This window comes from Archocentrus centrarchus, chromosome 6 (assembly GCF_007364275.1).
Source record: "Archocentrus centrarchus isolate MPI-CPG fArcCen1 chromosome 6, fArcCen1, whole genome shotgun sequence".
NCBI classification, from domain to species: Eukaryota; Metazoa; Chordata; class Actinopteri; order Cichliformes; family Cichlidae; genus Archocentrus; species Archocentrus centrarchus.
The window spans coordinates 15,159,560-15,175,453 of NC_044351.1; the positions used below are offsets into that span (position 1 = coordinate 15,159,560).

At 38.5% G+C, this 15,894-nt stretch overlaps 2 protein-coding genes across 3 annotated transcripts; both read left to right on the forward strand.

The window, feature by feature from the left end:
- Window positions 1-577: 577 nt before the first annotated feature.
- On the forward strand, window positions 578-6,627 carry LOC115781407 (interleukin-17 receptor A). Its single transcript, XM_030731049.1, has 11 exons — window positions 578-670; window positions 1,752-1,773; window positions 2,106-2,243; window positions 2,387-2,514; window positions 2,621-2,741; window positions 4,070-4,117; window positions 4,231-4,388; window positions 4,886-4,960; window positions 5,059-5,128; window positions 5,499-5,594; window positions 5,717-6,627. The coding sequence occupies exons 1-11, from the start codon at window positions 578-580 to the stop codon at window positions 6,625-6,627; spliced, it is 1,860 nt and encodes a 619-aa protein (XP_030586909.1).
- A 574-nt stretch (window positions 6,628-7,201) lies between these two features.
- On the forward strand, window positions 7,202-15,767 carry LOC115781985 (pseudouridine-metabolizing bifunctional protein C1861.05). 2 transcript variants are annotated; one of them, XM_030731950.1, is made up of 19 exons: window positions 7,202-7,217; window positions 8,799-8,892; window positions 8,993-9,107; window positions 9,182-9,356; window positions 9,487-9,598; window positions 9,949-10,055; window positions 10,248-10,374; window positions 10,545-10,665; window positions 10,850-10,935; window positions 11,141-11,280; window positions 11,405-11,464; window positions 11,544-11,607; window positions 11,706-11,800; window positions 11,891-12,019; window positions 14,308-14,422; window positions 14,516-14,653; window positions 14,827-14,993; window positions 15,084-15,166; window positions 15,367-15,767. In XM_030731950.1, the coding sequence occupies exons 2-19, from the start codon at window positions 8,814-8,816 to the stop codon at window positions 15,560-15,562; spliced, it is 2,109 nt and encodes a 702-aa protein (XP_030587810.1). In that variant the 5' UTR covers window positions 7,202-7,217; window positions 8,799-8,813; the 3' UTR covers window positions 15,563-15,767. The 2 variants fall into 2 exon arrangements, with proteins under 2 accessions (XP_030587810.1, XP_030587809.1); XM_030731949.1 differs by lacking the exon at window positions 7,202-7,217 and adding an exon at window positions 7,424-7,702.
- The last annotated feature ends 127 nt before the right edge of the window (window positions 15,768-15,894 follow it).

The window sequence follows — 15,894 nt, forward strand, 5'->3', positions numbered from 1 at the left end:
ACAGAAAGCATTTTTGTTCCTGTGGTTGCCTGCATTATCCTTTTAATAACTGGATGAACTGTCTTTTTACTTTTAACTCTACAGTGGTTTCCAACCACCAAACTGCAACTCTTTAAAGGGGTTATTTCCTTAAACTTGGCCACTGCTGCCTCCTAGTGACTGTTTGATGTTTTGATCAATTTGTTTCTTTTTTAAGTCTACAGCATTGAAAATCCCTGCTGTTTTTGTGTTATACTCCCTGTGACCCCTAGACCTTGCAGATAAGGGGCTGTAACGCCTGCACTAAGTAGAAACCTATGAGAAAATTGCAGTGTGCATGCAGAAAATTGCCTTGCTTTCAGTGTTGTGCAATGTTGTACATTAGAATTGAAACTACCTCCTACCGCCTTCCTGTGTATTCAGATGGTAGTACCTGATAAAACCGAAGAAAATCACATTTGCTGAACACACACCAGAGATAGCCTTCTCTGTGCTTGTTATTTTTCCAAGTAGAGTTATTATTTTAGTTATTTATCTAACTTGTTTCCTCTATTATTTTTGAAGTTTTTCCACATTGAGCTACACGATATATACCAGCATGTTCCAGTTTCTGCTTTTCTGTTTCACTGCTGGACTCACAGACTTGTCTGCTCTTAAGATGCTGGACGGACCTCTGACCTGCAACCAGCCGGTGAGAATGAAGTACTGCATAAAACCTTATATGTTGAAGTGGGAATTGGAGGCTAATATTATAATAGCAGATGAAGATTGGGAAGAAACATTCAGCTCTGGACACAAATTAACTAATAGCCCGACGTGGAGGGAATTTGACTGGAAAGTTAAGATGCGTTACTTTAAACCTCCAATTACCACATCTAAATATGGTAAAACATCTCGGCTTTGTTGGAGAAATTGTGGAAAGGTGGGGGACCTTACTCACATATTTTGGGATTGTCCGAAGGTGGTCGAGTTTTGGAAAAATGTGCAAACAGATATAAAAAGTATGTTAGGTATTTATTTAGATCTGGATACATCTGTATATATATTAGGAATAATACCCTCGGACATGATCGACAAAGACAATAAATACTTGATCAGAGTGCTGCTTTTGATTGCGAAGAAGTGTATAACATATGCTTGGTTAAGGCCACAACCTCCCAGTATTACACAGTGGAGAGAGAGGATTAAAAAAGTCTATATTATGGAAAAAACAACATCAAGACTACAACTTAAGATGGAGACTTTTGAAACAAAGTGGAGACCTATAACTAAATTCATACTGTAGCCTTGACACCTCTATCTATTTATTTAGTTATTTGTTTGTGTACCTTCCGAATTTATTTTGTACTATTATTATTCTGTAATTTTATTACCTTAATCTGTATTTCCACTATGTCTACTGTAGTCCCTGTCACTGAAATTATTGTGATGTATATATCCATGGATGTAGTTAATGAATATAGATCTCTCTTAATGGGACTAACATATATTTGAAGGAAATGTATCTCTGTTGGATCTGTCTCCTCCATCATTAATCCCTGGATAACTTTTGACAGAGCCGGAATTTAAATAGCCTGTTTGGTTGGTGTAGGTGAAATGTTCAAAACGGTCTGCGTAAATAAGATGTTAAGATGTGAAATGTGAGATGGGACAAAGGTGGACATGTATATGTTGATAAAATTGTTATTGAAAATAAAAAGTTCTAAAAAAAAAACCTTATATGATATACTTTTCATGAACTCACTCTGTATGTTTTTACCTTATCTTTGCAGGGCCTTGCCAACTGCAGAATTAGTAAGTATCATGTCTGTTAAATCAGTTAAATAAAGTTCACATGATACTGTTTATATGGGGAGGAGTTCAACCAGTATGCTGAACTTTTTTAAAACTTTTTTTAAAAATTCATAACATTATCAAAATGCGTTTTTATTGTAAGCAAGTTGAATGACTGGTGTATGAGAGCATAATTTGACATTTATATGATGCAAAAACAAATGTGGCCAAAGTGCTAAAAGCATTATATTACTGGTTTGTGATTATGGGATGCAGTAACATGCATGCCGCTATAATGCTGCAAAGGTGGCTAATTTTGCTGAACAGTGAAGAAACCATTCCCTATCTGTCAGATAACTGCTCAGATGAACATATTGTCGTACCCAAAATGAGTGCTCCTACTGGCCCAGATTCGTTGAACGTGGAATTCTGGATGGGAAAACGCAGGCTTGCTCCTGTTTTGAATGTGACATGGAAAATAAAGCCTGATTGTAAGTAAAGCTGAAATCTACCCTTCAGATTAAATTTTTGAAATTTATTAAGTAAAAACTGTTAACCAGCCAGTGCTTCTTCAAAGGTGAATAGAAAATAAGATCTTAGCAATGGCAATAAACCCTTTTTTTTTTTTCCACAGCATCCATGAAGGCACTTGATGGATCCCAAATTAAGATTATAGATCAGCATACAAATCAAAGTCTTTTTGTACACTTTAATTACAAACTTAAACACGACAACAGATTGCTGTACCGAGACGGCTCAAAGGTAAGATCGAAGCATTTGAAGATAGAACTTTTGCTATTGTGATGCTAACAAATTCCTTTTTTTTTTTGAAAAGATTAAACATCTATGAGTTTGTTCTTTTTATTAGTGGACATTTTCCTTGGATGAAGTTGAGGCAGAGTTTTTCCACACATACATGGTGACCGTTTTTAATTTGCCAGAACCTGAGATTGGAGATTATAGGAAGAGTAAACCAATTACCGTCCCAGGTACGTTACCTCCAGATCTAGATCAATAGGAGAAGAAGACATTTAATTGACTGTTTTACTTAAAGCCCCCCAAAATTGTAATTTGGCTCTATCATGGGAGATGCTGTAACCTCTAGATCCACAACACACAATGCCTGTCCACTCCAGTCACTTTTCCATAATGCTGGTATTTTCTAAGTTGTTTGATAATTGGAACAACTTAAAGGATGTTGCTGTGCTGTTTGTGGACAGGAAGTGCTTCTTCAGTTCACTGAGGTTTGCCTGCATTTGTGTATGCACAGCTCTCATGACATCCCACCACAGTATTTCAATCATGTTGAGGTCTAGCCTTCGACTGGGATATTGCAGCTCCTTGAGTATTTTCTTTTTCAGCCATACTGTTGTAGAGTTGCTGCTGTGCTTGGGATCACTGTCCTGTTTCCCGACCCACTTTGGGCCATTATTTGGCATACAGAAAAGTTCATGTTTAGCTGCAAGGTGCCCAGGTCCTGTGCCTGCAAAACAAACACTGTGCTTTACAGTTGGTATGAAGTGTTTGTGCTGATATGCTGTGCAAACATGACACTGTGCATTATGGCCAACACATCTCCACTTTGACCTCAACTGTCCAAAGGACATTGTTCCAAAAGTCTTGTGGGTTTTTTTTTCAAATGCAACTTTGCAAACCTAAGCTGTGTTGCCATTTATTTTTTGAGAGAAGAAGCTTTCACCCGGCAGCCCTTCCAAACAAGCCATACTAGTTCAGTCTTTTTTCTACATGTACCATCGTGAACATTTAACATGCTGAATGAGGCCTGTGGGGACTAAGATGTAACTCTTGAGGATTTTTTTTTTTTTTTTGTGGTTTCCCTGAGTGCTGCATGGTCTGCTTTGGGGTGAATTTGCTGGAGCATCAACTCCTGGGGAGATTGTGTCATCGTGTTAACGCACACCTGAATGATCAAAACTGGATACTTTTCACATGACCGTAGCTCATTTTATCCCTGATATAAGCCTAAAGTGAGCTACTGTGGAAGTTACAGCAACAAAACATTGTAATAATATAGTATAAAGATAAAATATTAGACATACAAAAAGACGAATAAAGAAAACATATGAAAAGGTAGAAAATATTAAAAACAAAGAAACAAAAGCAATCAGCCATTAAAAAAATGAATTAGATGTTTGAATCTATGCTATGAAATGGTAAGAAGAATTGGATTAGATGACAAAGTTATCATAATAATCAATAATAAGTAATTAACACGGTCGCTGCTGATTCATCTTCTGTAGATGGAATAATTTTTGCATCTGTAATTTTCATGTTTGACTTTAATTCTGTTCACAAGGCTGTGGTGACGAAAGACTCCAGCAGGTCCAGATGTGTCTGGAAAACGGTAAGTTTCACATTCTTTGCTTCTTCTGAATTTTAAATATTTTTGTACTCACTTAGATCCAGAACACTGAACTGGTGGACTTTTGTTTGTTTGTTTGTTCGTTGTCATTTCAGGTAGCCTGTGGGATCATCGCATGTCTACTAATGTGCTGACTAATAATAATATCAGAATGTTGTCCATAGTTGTGACGTTTGAGGCTCCGCAGTATTCAGAGAAATACAGAGTTTCCATCCTGAACAGCGGTATTCTTTATTCAAAGAATGTCTCAAAGGTAGTTGTGATACATTTTTTCACAATTTATTGTCATCACAACACTGAGCGGCCAACTTTCAACTTTCTGAAAAGGACAACTCGAGAACGATGTCACCTAGGATTTTCAAATTGATGCTAAAAATTTCAGATGAGAGCATAATGCCAATCACAGAAAGTGACAGCATTCTCATTGGTTTATATTTATTATTATTTTAGCATTTCTTATTCCTGGTTCTTACTCAGCCATTTGCGTTTGAATTGATATGGTGAATAATGTCACTGAGACTTATATGCATGCCATTATGATCTAAGATTAAGATCTGGTAATTATGTATACAAGAACTTGTGCTTCCAGGGCATTTGTACCACCTAAAGATTCTGCTGCCAGGAGGCTGACAGGGTAGCTCTGGCAGCCAGTAGGATTTTATGTCAGTGATGATGGGGGTGACTATGAGTTGACTGCTGATTTTTGAGTGCACACCTTAAATGTATTTTGTCTTTCCTGTAAATATAAAGGAAAATGCAACATCACTGAATGTGACATTTGAGTTTGAGCTGTGGCAGCTCAAGAAATGTGAAATATCAATAATGGTGAGTTAATTTAATGTACCAACCTTAACACTTAATGAAGTAATCTTCCATGTAGAGATGTAATGTCGAGAGCTCATTCTGCTCTGCTTGTCTCGAAGATCCAACCATTTTTTAGGCAATGCCAAAATAACTGTTGGGGCCCCACTAAAACAATTGATTACTGCTCATGTAAGTCCAATTTCTGTACATTTTCACTGATCATATTCTTTGCTGTTTGCCGTCTCTCTATGCTGTTCTCCCAGAGATTTCTTGCTGTTGATGGGAAGCACTTGCTTAAAGGAAACCCTGGCTTTCTCTCTAAAATCTATTGAATGCTTTGGGATGAAGCATTGCGATGAATGTTGTGAGCTGACGCAATATAAATCAAAACTGAATTCGACTGAATTAACTGTTGTTGAAAAAAACAAGTTAGTGATACAAAGTCTTGCTCATTTGTGTAAATGTAGGTGTCAGAAGTAATACTTCAGTTCATTTTGTGTATATGTAGTATATGTAGTTAATTATGTATGTTTTTTACTTTCTGGCATTTCCTTTTTAGATTATCCAACACGGACTTGTCTTATAAAGGTCACTGTTGGGCTGCTTCTAATTGGTGGCTGTGTTGCTTGTTTACTGTGGAGAGCATCTCATAAAGGTTTGTCTCTTATATATATATATATATATATATATATATATATATATATATATATATATATGCACTGCATTCAACAGAAGCATGATTAGATATACTAACTAGTGACTTCCTTTACTTCTCAGATCCCTTGAACACATCTTTAGCTACTGCTAGAGAACAACCACAAGTATTTCAAGTCAGAGAGAAAAAGCGTGTCCTCATCATTTACTCCCTTGACCACCCTTTATACAAAAATATTGTTCTCAAGCTTTGTGCTTTCCTGATGAACAAATGTGGTACAGAGGTAGTCCTGGATCTGCTGGATTCTAGTAGACTGGGAGTGCTGGGAAAGATCCAGTGGTTGGACTGTCACAAAGAGCAAATTGAGAAATCCTCTGCTAAGATATTAATCCTGTGCTCACGAGGAGTACAAGCCAAGTGGAGAGCCATGTGTGGTGATAGACAGGTTTTTCTGAGAGAAGACGCCCGTTCAACTGCAGGTGACATGCTCACACCATCCCTCAGCCTCTTGCTTCCCCATTTCATCCAGTCCACATCGTTCAAAAAGTACATTGTGGCTTATTTTGATGGTGTTTCTTCTGAAGAAGACATTCCTTCACCTTTTAACATTACAGTACGATACAAGCTAATGAAACACTTTGAGGACGTCTTTTTCAGAATCCTGGACGTAGAAAAACATGAACCAGGCAGAGTGAAGAAAGTAGAAGGGCTTTCAGAAGACACATACTATCTGTGCCCCTCAGGCAGAGCCCTGCATGATGCTATTGAGGCTTTCCGTGCATACCAGCTGGAGCATCCAAGGTGGTTTGAAGAGGAATTACTGGAAAGCTTAGAACTGGAGTTTGAGGAGACTTCATATAAAATCTCTAAATACCCTGCAACATTCACAAACCAAATAACACACTGTGTTCTTGACCCTAATCAAATTATCAGTCATCACGTGCAGACAAATGAAAGCGATTTCACCACAGATGAAACAAAGCTTTATCTGTCGGAAAGTCTTCAAACATTCCCCTCAATGGAGAACATGTGACCGTCCTTCTGGGGCTGGAGACTATCCCAGCAGACACTGGGGGAAAGACAGGGCCACACACGCATCAGCACCTGTGGCCTAAGTTAGCATCACCAGTTAACCTGACAAGAACGCATTTGAACTGTGGGACAAAGCCAGAGCACCCAGAAGACACAGCGAGAACAGTGCAAGCTCCACACAAAAGGGCCAACCTGCTGAATCTTCTTGCTGTGAGCTGACAGTGCTAACTACTGTACCACCATGCTGTCCATTTAACAAGCTACATAATGGCATTAGGACCTACAGATGATTGTGATGATCATGTCTTTTTATGTACAGTACCAGAAACTATCATCTCACTGTAAACCACAAAAACAGTATGTTTACGCCTTTATTTGATTATATGCTTATATACTGTATATTGTACCATACTGTACATTGTAAGCTTGCTCTTTGTTCTGTGTGTTTTTGCATTAATATGTTTTGCCAGGAGACACTAACAGAGAGGTTTAAACCAGAAATGTGTGATTGTTGCTTGTGGGCTGTGTAAACAGTGGTCAAAGTTTAACCTTCTGAGCAAAGTTTGTAGCATTTTTGTTGCAGTGGGGAAGGTAAGCACCAAACTCTTTGTGAAAGTAGGCAATTCTTTATGACTGTTTTTGGTCAAGATCGTTCTATAGATTTTTCAGTTTTAAGTGTTATAATGTGTGTGTGTGTGTGTGTGTGTGTGTGTGTGTGGGGGGGGGGGGGGGGGGGGGGGTACGCATATACTGATTTTGTACTTGTTTGTACTTTTAGACTGAAGGCAGTGTTACATTGGTTCCAACATTACGATACTGGAAGTAACGAATTTATTGGTTTAACTAATGTGTGGCTTTTTGGCGACTTGTTTTGGCAAATGCTTTACTCACACTGTGAAAGAGTCAGTGTGGCCCCAAAAAGGGGGGCAGAGTGCTGGGAATTTGTCCCAGCTTTCTGGAGCAAAGAAAATCTTCACAATGGCTGTGAGTCCTTGTGCACCGCCTTGGGCAGAAAACACCCTGCAGGTTAGGATAAAATTTGGGAGGCTTAACAATTTTTCCTTCAAAGACACGAGGTAAAGTTTATTATTTTCATTCTGATAGATGCAGAAGATTAGAGTTGGATGTTTTCTGTAGTCTCTTTTTAGCATTAATGTTTGCATATTTTTTGAAGAACCATGAAACTTAAGCTAAGTGAATGCTGTGTGTAACCATTGATTAAACAGCAAGAAAGAATCTGTCTCAACTTTGAATCAGCTTTCTCTTGTAACCTCTTTCTTGTTTTGATGAGTCAGCATTTAATATTTCCAGTACAAAAGTACAAAAGTCTTTCTGCTTTTTTGTTCCATTTGTCACGATCCTGGGGTTTCACCCATCTTTTGGGGTTTGGTATTAGCCTTCTTCAGCTTGTTTCTTAGGTTGTTCATAGTTTTGTCTCTCACCGGCTACAAATGTATATAATATTTTGATATCTTTATATAGTGTTTTGACGTGTGTGTATATGTGTGTATATGTAAATGTGGGTATTGACACTGATATATATATTTATGTATATAGTGCTTATGTATATGTGTATAGTTTTTTGCTATTTTATTTTATTCTATTGAATTTTAGTTTTTAGTTTAGTTATTTGTTCTTACTCATCCTTTTCATTTTTTCTCTGTATTGAGCTGCTGTAATGCACAAATTTCCCCGTCGTGGGATTATTAAAGTTTTATCTTATCTTATCTTTGTATTTGTTAAGTTCTTGCTTGTGGTACGTTTAGTCTTTTTCTTGTTTAATTTTGGCAATCCCATGTTCTGTGTTTATTCTGTGCTTCACCACCCTGCCACTGAGGCCATTTCTCATGAGGCTTTTGCAAACAGTAGATGGATTAAATGAAGGGCCAGATACATCTCAGGACCTGTATCAGGTCTTTGTCTTTATTCAGGCTTGCCACTTCTTCTTTTGTCCTTCACTAAGTCCAGTTTCATTAAATATTTTAAGGACACAGATCATTGCCAAGATATGACAAGTTTTTGGTAACAATTCTTTCAAAATCACCTTCTTAAGACATAAGACCTAACATGAGACGCTTGAATGATTAATAAGTCAGTGTTCACAGTGTTCACAAAGCCTGGAAAACTACTGCTATGTGCTTTTTTTGTCACTAAAATTATTCATGCTATCAGGTTCACATAAACAAAATGAGGATACTGAAGAGAGCCTCTGCCCTTATTCTGAGAAGAGAAATAACAACCTACCAGAGGATAATGTGCAAAATGGGTAAATCATCAACTCACCATATCGCTAACATTAAAAACTGAAATGTTCACACAATTTACAACCAATTCATGTTAATAATGATGATCACCTCTTCTCTCAGATAGCCTTTTCAGAGTTCATCCATCTGTGTCGCAGGCAATGGCAGAAAACAAACCAGTGGTTGCACTTGAGAGCACAATTATCACGCATGGCATGCCCTACCCATATAACCTGAGGTAAGAAAAATGACCTTCAAATGGCAACAAACTGGTGCTAGAAGTTAATATTTGTTTTAAATTTTATTGTACAGCACAGCAAAGGAGGTGGAGGCCATTGTGCGAGCTGAAGGAGCCACTCCAGCCACGGTTGGTGTCATCGGAGGGGAGGTCCATGTTGGACTGTCATCAGAGGAGCTTGACCACCTCGCCCAGTCCAAGAGCCCTCTGAAGGTGTCCCGACGTGATCTGCCCTATGTCATTAGTAAAGTGAGCCTTCAACATTGTGATCACACTGTGCATAAACACTGTCAGGGTGTCATCCAGTTTATTTTACCTGAGCCTGTTATTTAATGTGGGGGTTCGCGTGCTGTCCTGCATTTGTATATTGCTTTCTCAGGGACTCTCTGGAGGAACGACAGTGTCGGCCACTATGATAGCAGCACACAGAGCTGGGATCCCGGTTTTTGTCACTGGGGGTATTGGAGGAGTTCACAGAGATGGAGAGAACAGTGAGCTGAGTCCTACATTGTTGGAAAATACCTTTTACACATGTTTTCACAAAGAGCCCTGCTGGGAGTAAACAAATGTATTATCAGGTGGGCAAACTTTATATTTTGGCACAAGAGAAGAAAGCAATGAACAAAGATGGTGCCATGCACACAGTTGGTAAAGAAACAATCCACCTGTGACAGTTGTTTGAGGTCTCGATGTGGAAGGATGCTAAAAATGTCAGGGCAGTAAGGTTTACTCGTGGTATGTAAATGTGAATAAGTTAATTAATTCCTCAAGTCTCTTTATGTGGAAACTGTAGTTAAGTGAAGGCTTAAAGTTTGTTTCCACTGAATTATTAACCTTCCAGGTCTGGACATCAGTGCAGATCTCACAGAGCTTGGTAGGACTCCCATTGCTGTCATCTCTGCTGGGGTCAAGTCCATTCTGGACATCGGTCGCACCCTCGAGTTCCTTGTAAGAAAATTTACATGATTTTTTTTTTCATAACCCCCCTCCAAAAAAAAATACTGTGGCAGATTTGATAAGGTGCTGCATATTGCAGTCTGAACAGTTGAATATGTATTAATAATTTGTGTATCATAATCATTATGATGTATTAATTAAGCTAAAATTCATGTACAATCTATTTATTATGTCTATAAACAGGAGACACAGGGTGTCTGTGTAGCCACTTATGGAGCGTCAAAGAACTTTCCAGCCTTCTTCTCTCCTCAAAGTGGATTCACGTCTGCATACCATGTCTGCAACCCTGAGGAGGCTGCAAAGCTTATTGGTATATCAGCATTTTTATGTCATAAACATTGACAGATTCCTCAAGCAACTCAAAAGTCAAAATTCAGTGCTAATCACCATTTCATCTTACCAAGCTCAAATTGTAGCAAATAAAAAGTTTTACTTGTTATTTTTTTGGTATGATTTTCATTTTTCTCTATTTTTGGTCAGCAAGCTCTTTGTCCCTGGGTCTTCAAAGTGGTGTCCTGTTAGCAGTGCCCATCCCCGAGGAGCACGCAGCATCAGGCCAGCAGATTGAAGATGCCATACAAGTTGCAGTGGCAGAGGCAAGGTACAGAAAATCTCAGTGTTATTGTTTTGTTGTTTTGTTTTGTTTTGTCTTTTTAAATGCTGTTTTCTCAGTAGCCACGTTTGGATTTCAGATACTCAGCGCTCCACTGAGTAAACTCCACTGACATCACTAATTGATATCAGTGAAACATCGTCACTTTCCGTTCTCGTTTTGAACTTCTCAGTGCTAAAGGTGTTACAGGAAGAGATGTGACCCCATTCGTTCTTCAGAAAGTCAGTTTCCTGACTGAAGGAAAGTCCCTTCAGGCCAGTATCCTTTAAAATGTCTGAATCATTGAAATGTTGCACAGCGAACGTGATCGTATCAAACACTTTGGTGAAAAAAATGAGAGAGCACGAAGATGATTGATTGGCATGACAATGATACAGTGTGCTGCACTCCCGGGTCCACTATTGGCGGCTTTTGACCTTCAATATGTTTCAACTAATGTGTCCTTAACGTGTCCTCTTTCAAGACATTGCTCTCATTCACAATAATGCTAAAGTTGGCAGTCAAATAGCCTGTGCTCTGACAAAACAGATGAAAGACAGAGCATTGAAAACCCAAACTCTTGCAAAACCTGCAAATTTCCCACTGAACTCAGAATCCAATATTGTGAGTATAAATGCATATTTTGGGTTTTCTTTTTCTAATTCTAAAGTAGTCCAAGTCAAATATTCATACAAAACTGTGCATGTAATAAAATTTAACAATAAAATGTGTTGAAATTCTGTTGCAGGTCATCATAGGAGGAATAAATGTTGATTTTATTGCCAAGGGAAAAACAAAAACACTTAAGGTAAGTTTCATATTCATCCACAGTACTGCAGAGGAGATGAACCAGACTGACTTCTGATAACATCTGTTGTCTCTTTCAGTTTGGACAGACGAACCTGGGAAGTGTTTCTCAATCATTTGGTGGTGTAGGACGAAACATCGCTGGTTGGTTTGTTTTATCTGATTAGGTTTTCGGTGACACATGTTTTCATGAATGCTTTAAACCTGTCTCTGAGTGATTTTCTTTGAATCTTTCCCCAAAGACTCCCTAAGTAGATTAGGCCATAGACCCCTCTTCATTTCAGCTACTGGAGCTGATTCAAACAGTGATGCAGTGTTCAAGTACTGTAAACATATGGTATGTGAACACCGATATTTAGTTATTGCCATGCCCAGCTAAAATCTTAACTAAAGATTAAAAACCTTTTTTTTTTAATCTTTTTGTAAGAACACAAGTGGTGTGGCCAGACTAGAAGAGCACAGCACTGCAACCTACTGCGCTGTTATCACTGAGAGTGGAGAGCTGAGTCTTGGTTTGGGAGATATGGATATTCATCAGCAAATCACAGAGCGCTATGTAAGTGCAACTCAGAGACTATTCGTGCTAAATCGGACTAGCAAAGTCCTTTTACAACCTATAGATATAAATGGACTGGCATTTTTATAGTGCTTTTCTGGCCTTACCAACTAGTCAGAGCGAGCACTTTGCTATATAAGCCATAGCCACTCATATACTATATTCTATGCACTTTATCTGCCTCACATCTATGGACTACTTTGAATCCCCAGTTAAAGTAATATGCATGTGTTTGGATTGTGGGAGGAAGCTGGAGAATCCAGAGAAAACCTACACAGGGTCAGGGAGCACATGCAAACTCCATACAGCAAGGCATAGCCAGTCAGGAGATTCACACCCAAAACCTTCCTGCTGTAAGGTGTCACACCAGGACACTCTTTGCAAAAGATTTTTAATCTCAAAATTCATATTAAAATGTTAATAAATAAAAGTTAAATCAATTTAAGAAAATAACAACAACAAATTGAAACAGCCTTGAGCCTCAACTGTGTACATGTCTAAGTCCAACAGCACAGCTGTCTCATGTGTTTCCATGCTTGGCTGTTGACTGGAGGCAGCAGTGAAACAATCGCTGCCTTTGCTGTTACATAATCCCTCTATAAAATACTCTATAGAGGATCCTTTGAGTGCCATAGTACTGTATTTGTTTCTAATACCATATTAAGAAGTACAATCAAACCCAAATTTTGACACTAGTTACATAATCAAATTATATAACTTTACACAAGACCGAAAAAGCCGACTGATATTTAACAAAAGCAAAAAGCACATCTTTTTTGTTGGTGCTCATGTGACTTCAGTAGCACAGTCTGTTCTTCTATGACTGATGGCATTTTGAGTTTTACTATAGGACTAGCTTTAAATATATCATTTCCACAATTGCTATTAAATTCCTCCAACCCTTCCTGCATTATATTGCATCCATATTTATTTAAAAAATAATTTTATGTTCTTTCAGTTCTGCAAAATATTTCAGTTTATTTGATGTCAAAATTTTCACCTAGACTACCAACAACACTACCACTGTGTTGATCATTTTAGAGTTAAAACTATTAGTGACCTTATATAAATTATTCATCAATTTAAGTATGTAGACATGGTTGAGCTGACCTTTTGAAGTTCAAACCAAGTATGAAAATGGGGAAGAAAGGACTTTAAGTGACTTTGAATGTTGCTAATTTGAGTATTTCAGAAACTGGTGACCCACTGGGATTTTCCTGCACGACTATCTCTGGGATTTACAGAAATAAGTCCAAAAACGAGAAAACATCCAGTGAGTGGCATTGATGCCAGAGGTCAGAGGAGAATGGCCAGACTGCTTTGATTCGATAGGAAATCAGTAACACAAACAATCAGTCATTACAGCCAAGGTATGCAGAAGAGCATCTCTGAATGCAGAAATGGGCTACAGCAGCAGAAGACCAGTTCTGTCAGCTAAGAACAGGAACGTGAGGCTACGATTCACACACGCTCACCAAAATTGGACAATAGAAAATTGGAAAAACGTTGTCTGGTCTGATGAGACTTGATTTATGCTGCAACATTCAAATGGTAGGGTCAGAATTTGGCAGTTCAGTTCAGGATGGTGGTGTAATGATGTGGGAGATATTTTCTTGGCACACTCTGGGCCCCTTTGTACCAACTGAGCATTGTTTAAATGCTACAGCCTACCTGATTATAGCTGCTGATGATGTCCATTCTTTATGACATCCACTGATGGCTGCTTCCAGCAGGATAACATCACAAAGTTCAAATCATCTCAAACTGGTTTCTTGAACATGACAGTGAGTTGACTGTACTCAAATGGCCTCCACAGCCACCAGATCTCAGTGCAGTAGAGCACTTTTGGGATGTGGTGAAATGGGAGATTCAAATCTTCAGCAAATCTTCATCAACTGTGTGATGCTCTCATGTCAATATGGATCAAAATCTCTGAGGAATGTCAATTAAGAAAGTTCTGAAGGTGAATGGGGTCCAGCCCAGTAGCAAGGGTTACCTAATAAAGTGGCTGGTTTGTGTATTTGAGTATTGGACTTTTGGGGCTGTTTTCACTTTTGTTTGTTTGTATCTTTTTTTTTTTTTTTTTTTTTTTTACTGTTTTCTGACTGATTCATCAATAATGAAAATAATTTTGTTTTGTTTTATCATTATTTGACTGCTTTATGAAATTCGTGTTGTACATTTTAGTATTGTATTTTCTGAGCACCTGTGAAGAACATCTGGTTTTATAAGATGCTAAATAAACTTTGCTTACCATTTCAATTCTGTCCCTGAATTACATTTGGTAGGTGTCACAGTTTGAGAAGCAGCTTTCGCTGGCCACACTCGTGTGTCTTGATGGAAACATTCCCACCTCCACCATCAATTATGTTTGTTCTTTTGCTAAAAAGCACGACATAAATGGTAAGCATCAAGACATGGTGAAATGATAATGAAAAGTTTAAAAAAAATATGCTTTCATTGATTTTAACACTATGATGTCCACATGTGTCACAGTTTGGTATGAACCAACTGACTCAGAAAAGGCTTGTAAGCCTTTTCTTTCAGACGCCTGGAAGTCTCTGTCCTATTCATCACCAAACCTGGCCGAGCTGTGCACCATGAATAAAACACTGGGTGTCAAAACACCTGAAGGTGAACTATGTTACTTCACAAGTATTTCATGTTTTAAACAATAGGCTTATTTCTCTTTCATCAGCAAAAGACATCAACAACCAATTCACAGCCACTGCTGTTATTGTCAAAGTTCTTATGAAAAATGCAAATAGTGTGATGGGAGCTGAGGATGTGGTTTTTTCTTGCGGCAGTGCTGCCATGCACACTCGATGAGACACTCAGCGTTGCTGTGGCTCTCTCACGCCCCCTTCTGGAGCATCTTCACTGTCTGGTGGTGACTCTAGGGGCTAATGGTGTGTTGCTGTGTGGAGAGCATGATGCAGGCACAGTCAACCTGCAGCCAAGAAAACAGAAGAGGGTAAGGACTGTCTTTATAAGAGCTCACAACAATTTGATTTGATAGTGGTGGTGAAAATGTTTTGGGTTTTTTTGCGGCTTCTGTTTGCAGAAGAGGCAGCTGTGTGCTCTGCACTACCCAGCACTTGCTGTGACCTCAGAGGGGATAATGAATGTGTCGGGAGCAGGAGATAGGTGCTAAAAATTTACTTGGCCTACTTCATTGATCTTATTTTTATTTGACTTTCAGGTCCTATGTTTCTTCTGCTACAGTTTTATCCAGATTTCATTTTCCATGACCTCTTTCTCTCCCTCTCCTTGCCATTCTTTCACTGAGTCACAAAAGGATGTTGAAACATTCAAATAAAAGATGCTCTTCTCCCCTTTGTTTGCAGTCTTGCAGGTGCCTTAATGGCAGGGATTCTACAGGGGGAAGACACAGATAGCTGTGTTCGGATGGGGCTCCTGGCTGCAAGGACATCTCTGGCATCACCGCACCCCATCTCTCCATTGCTCACTTTAGATACTGTAGATCCCAACAATGTCTACACTGAGACTTGGCCCAAACCATCCCTTGTGTGGACTGATTAAAACACATAAATACTAGGATGTTTTCAGTATTCTTAGGGAAACTATGTGTGTTGTGATTGAGTAAATTATTAAGAAGATGACATGTTTCAAAAAACACTGAATCCTGATTTTCCTTGATTTTTAATCCTCTGTAATAATGGTATCTTGCCAAATTATGTCAAATAACATTGTTAAACTTTATAGACCACATTGTACCAAATCTCAATAAATGCATTATAATGATTATGAATTCAAGGGCATTTTGTTGCTTTGATTTCTAAAGAATGAGACACTCAATGGGTTGCAATGGAATAATTACTAAGATCATTTTGTGAACGGTACTAAATATAAAT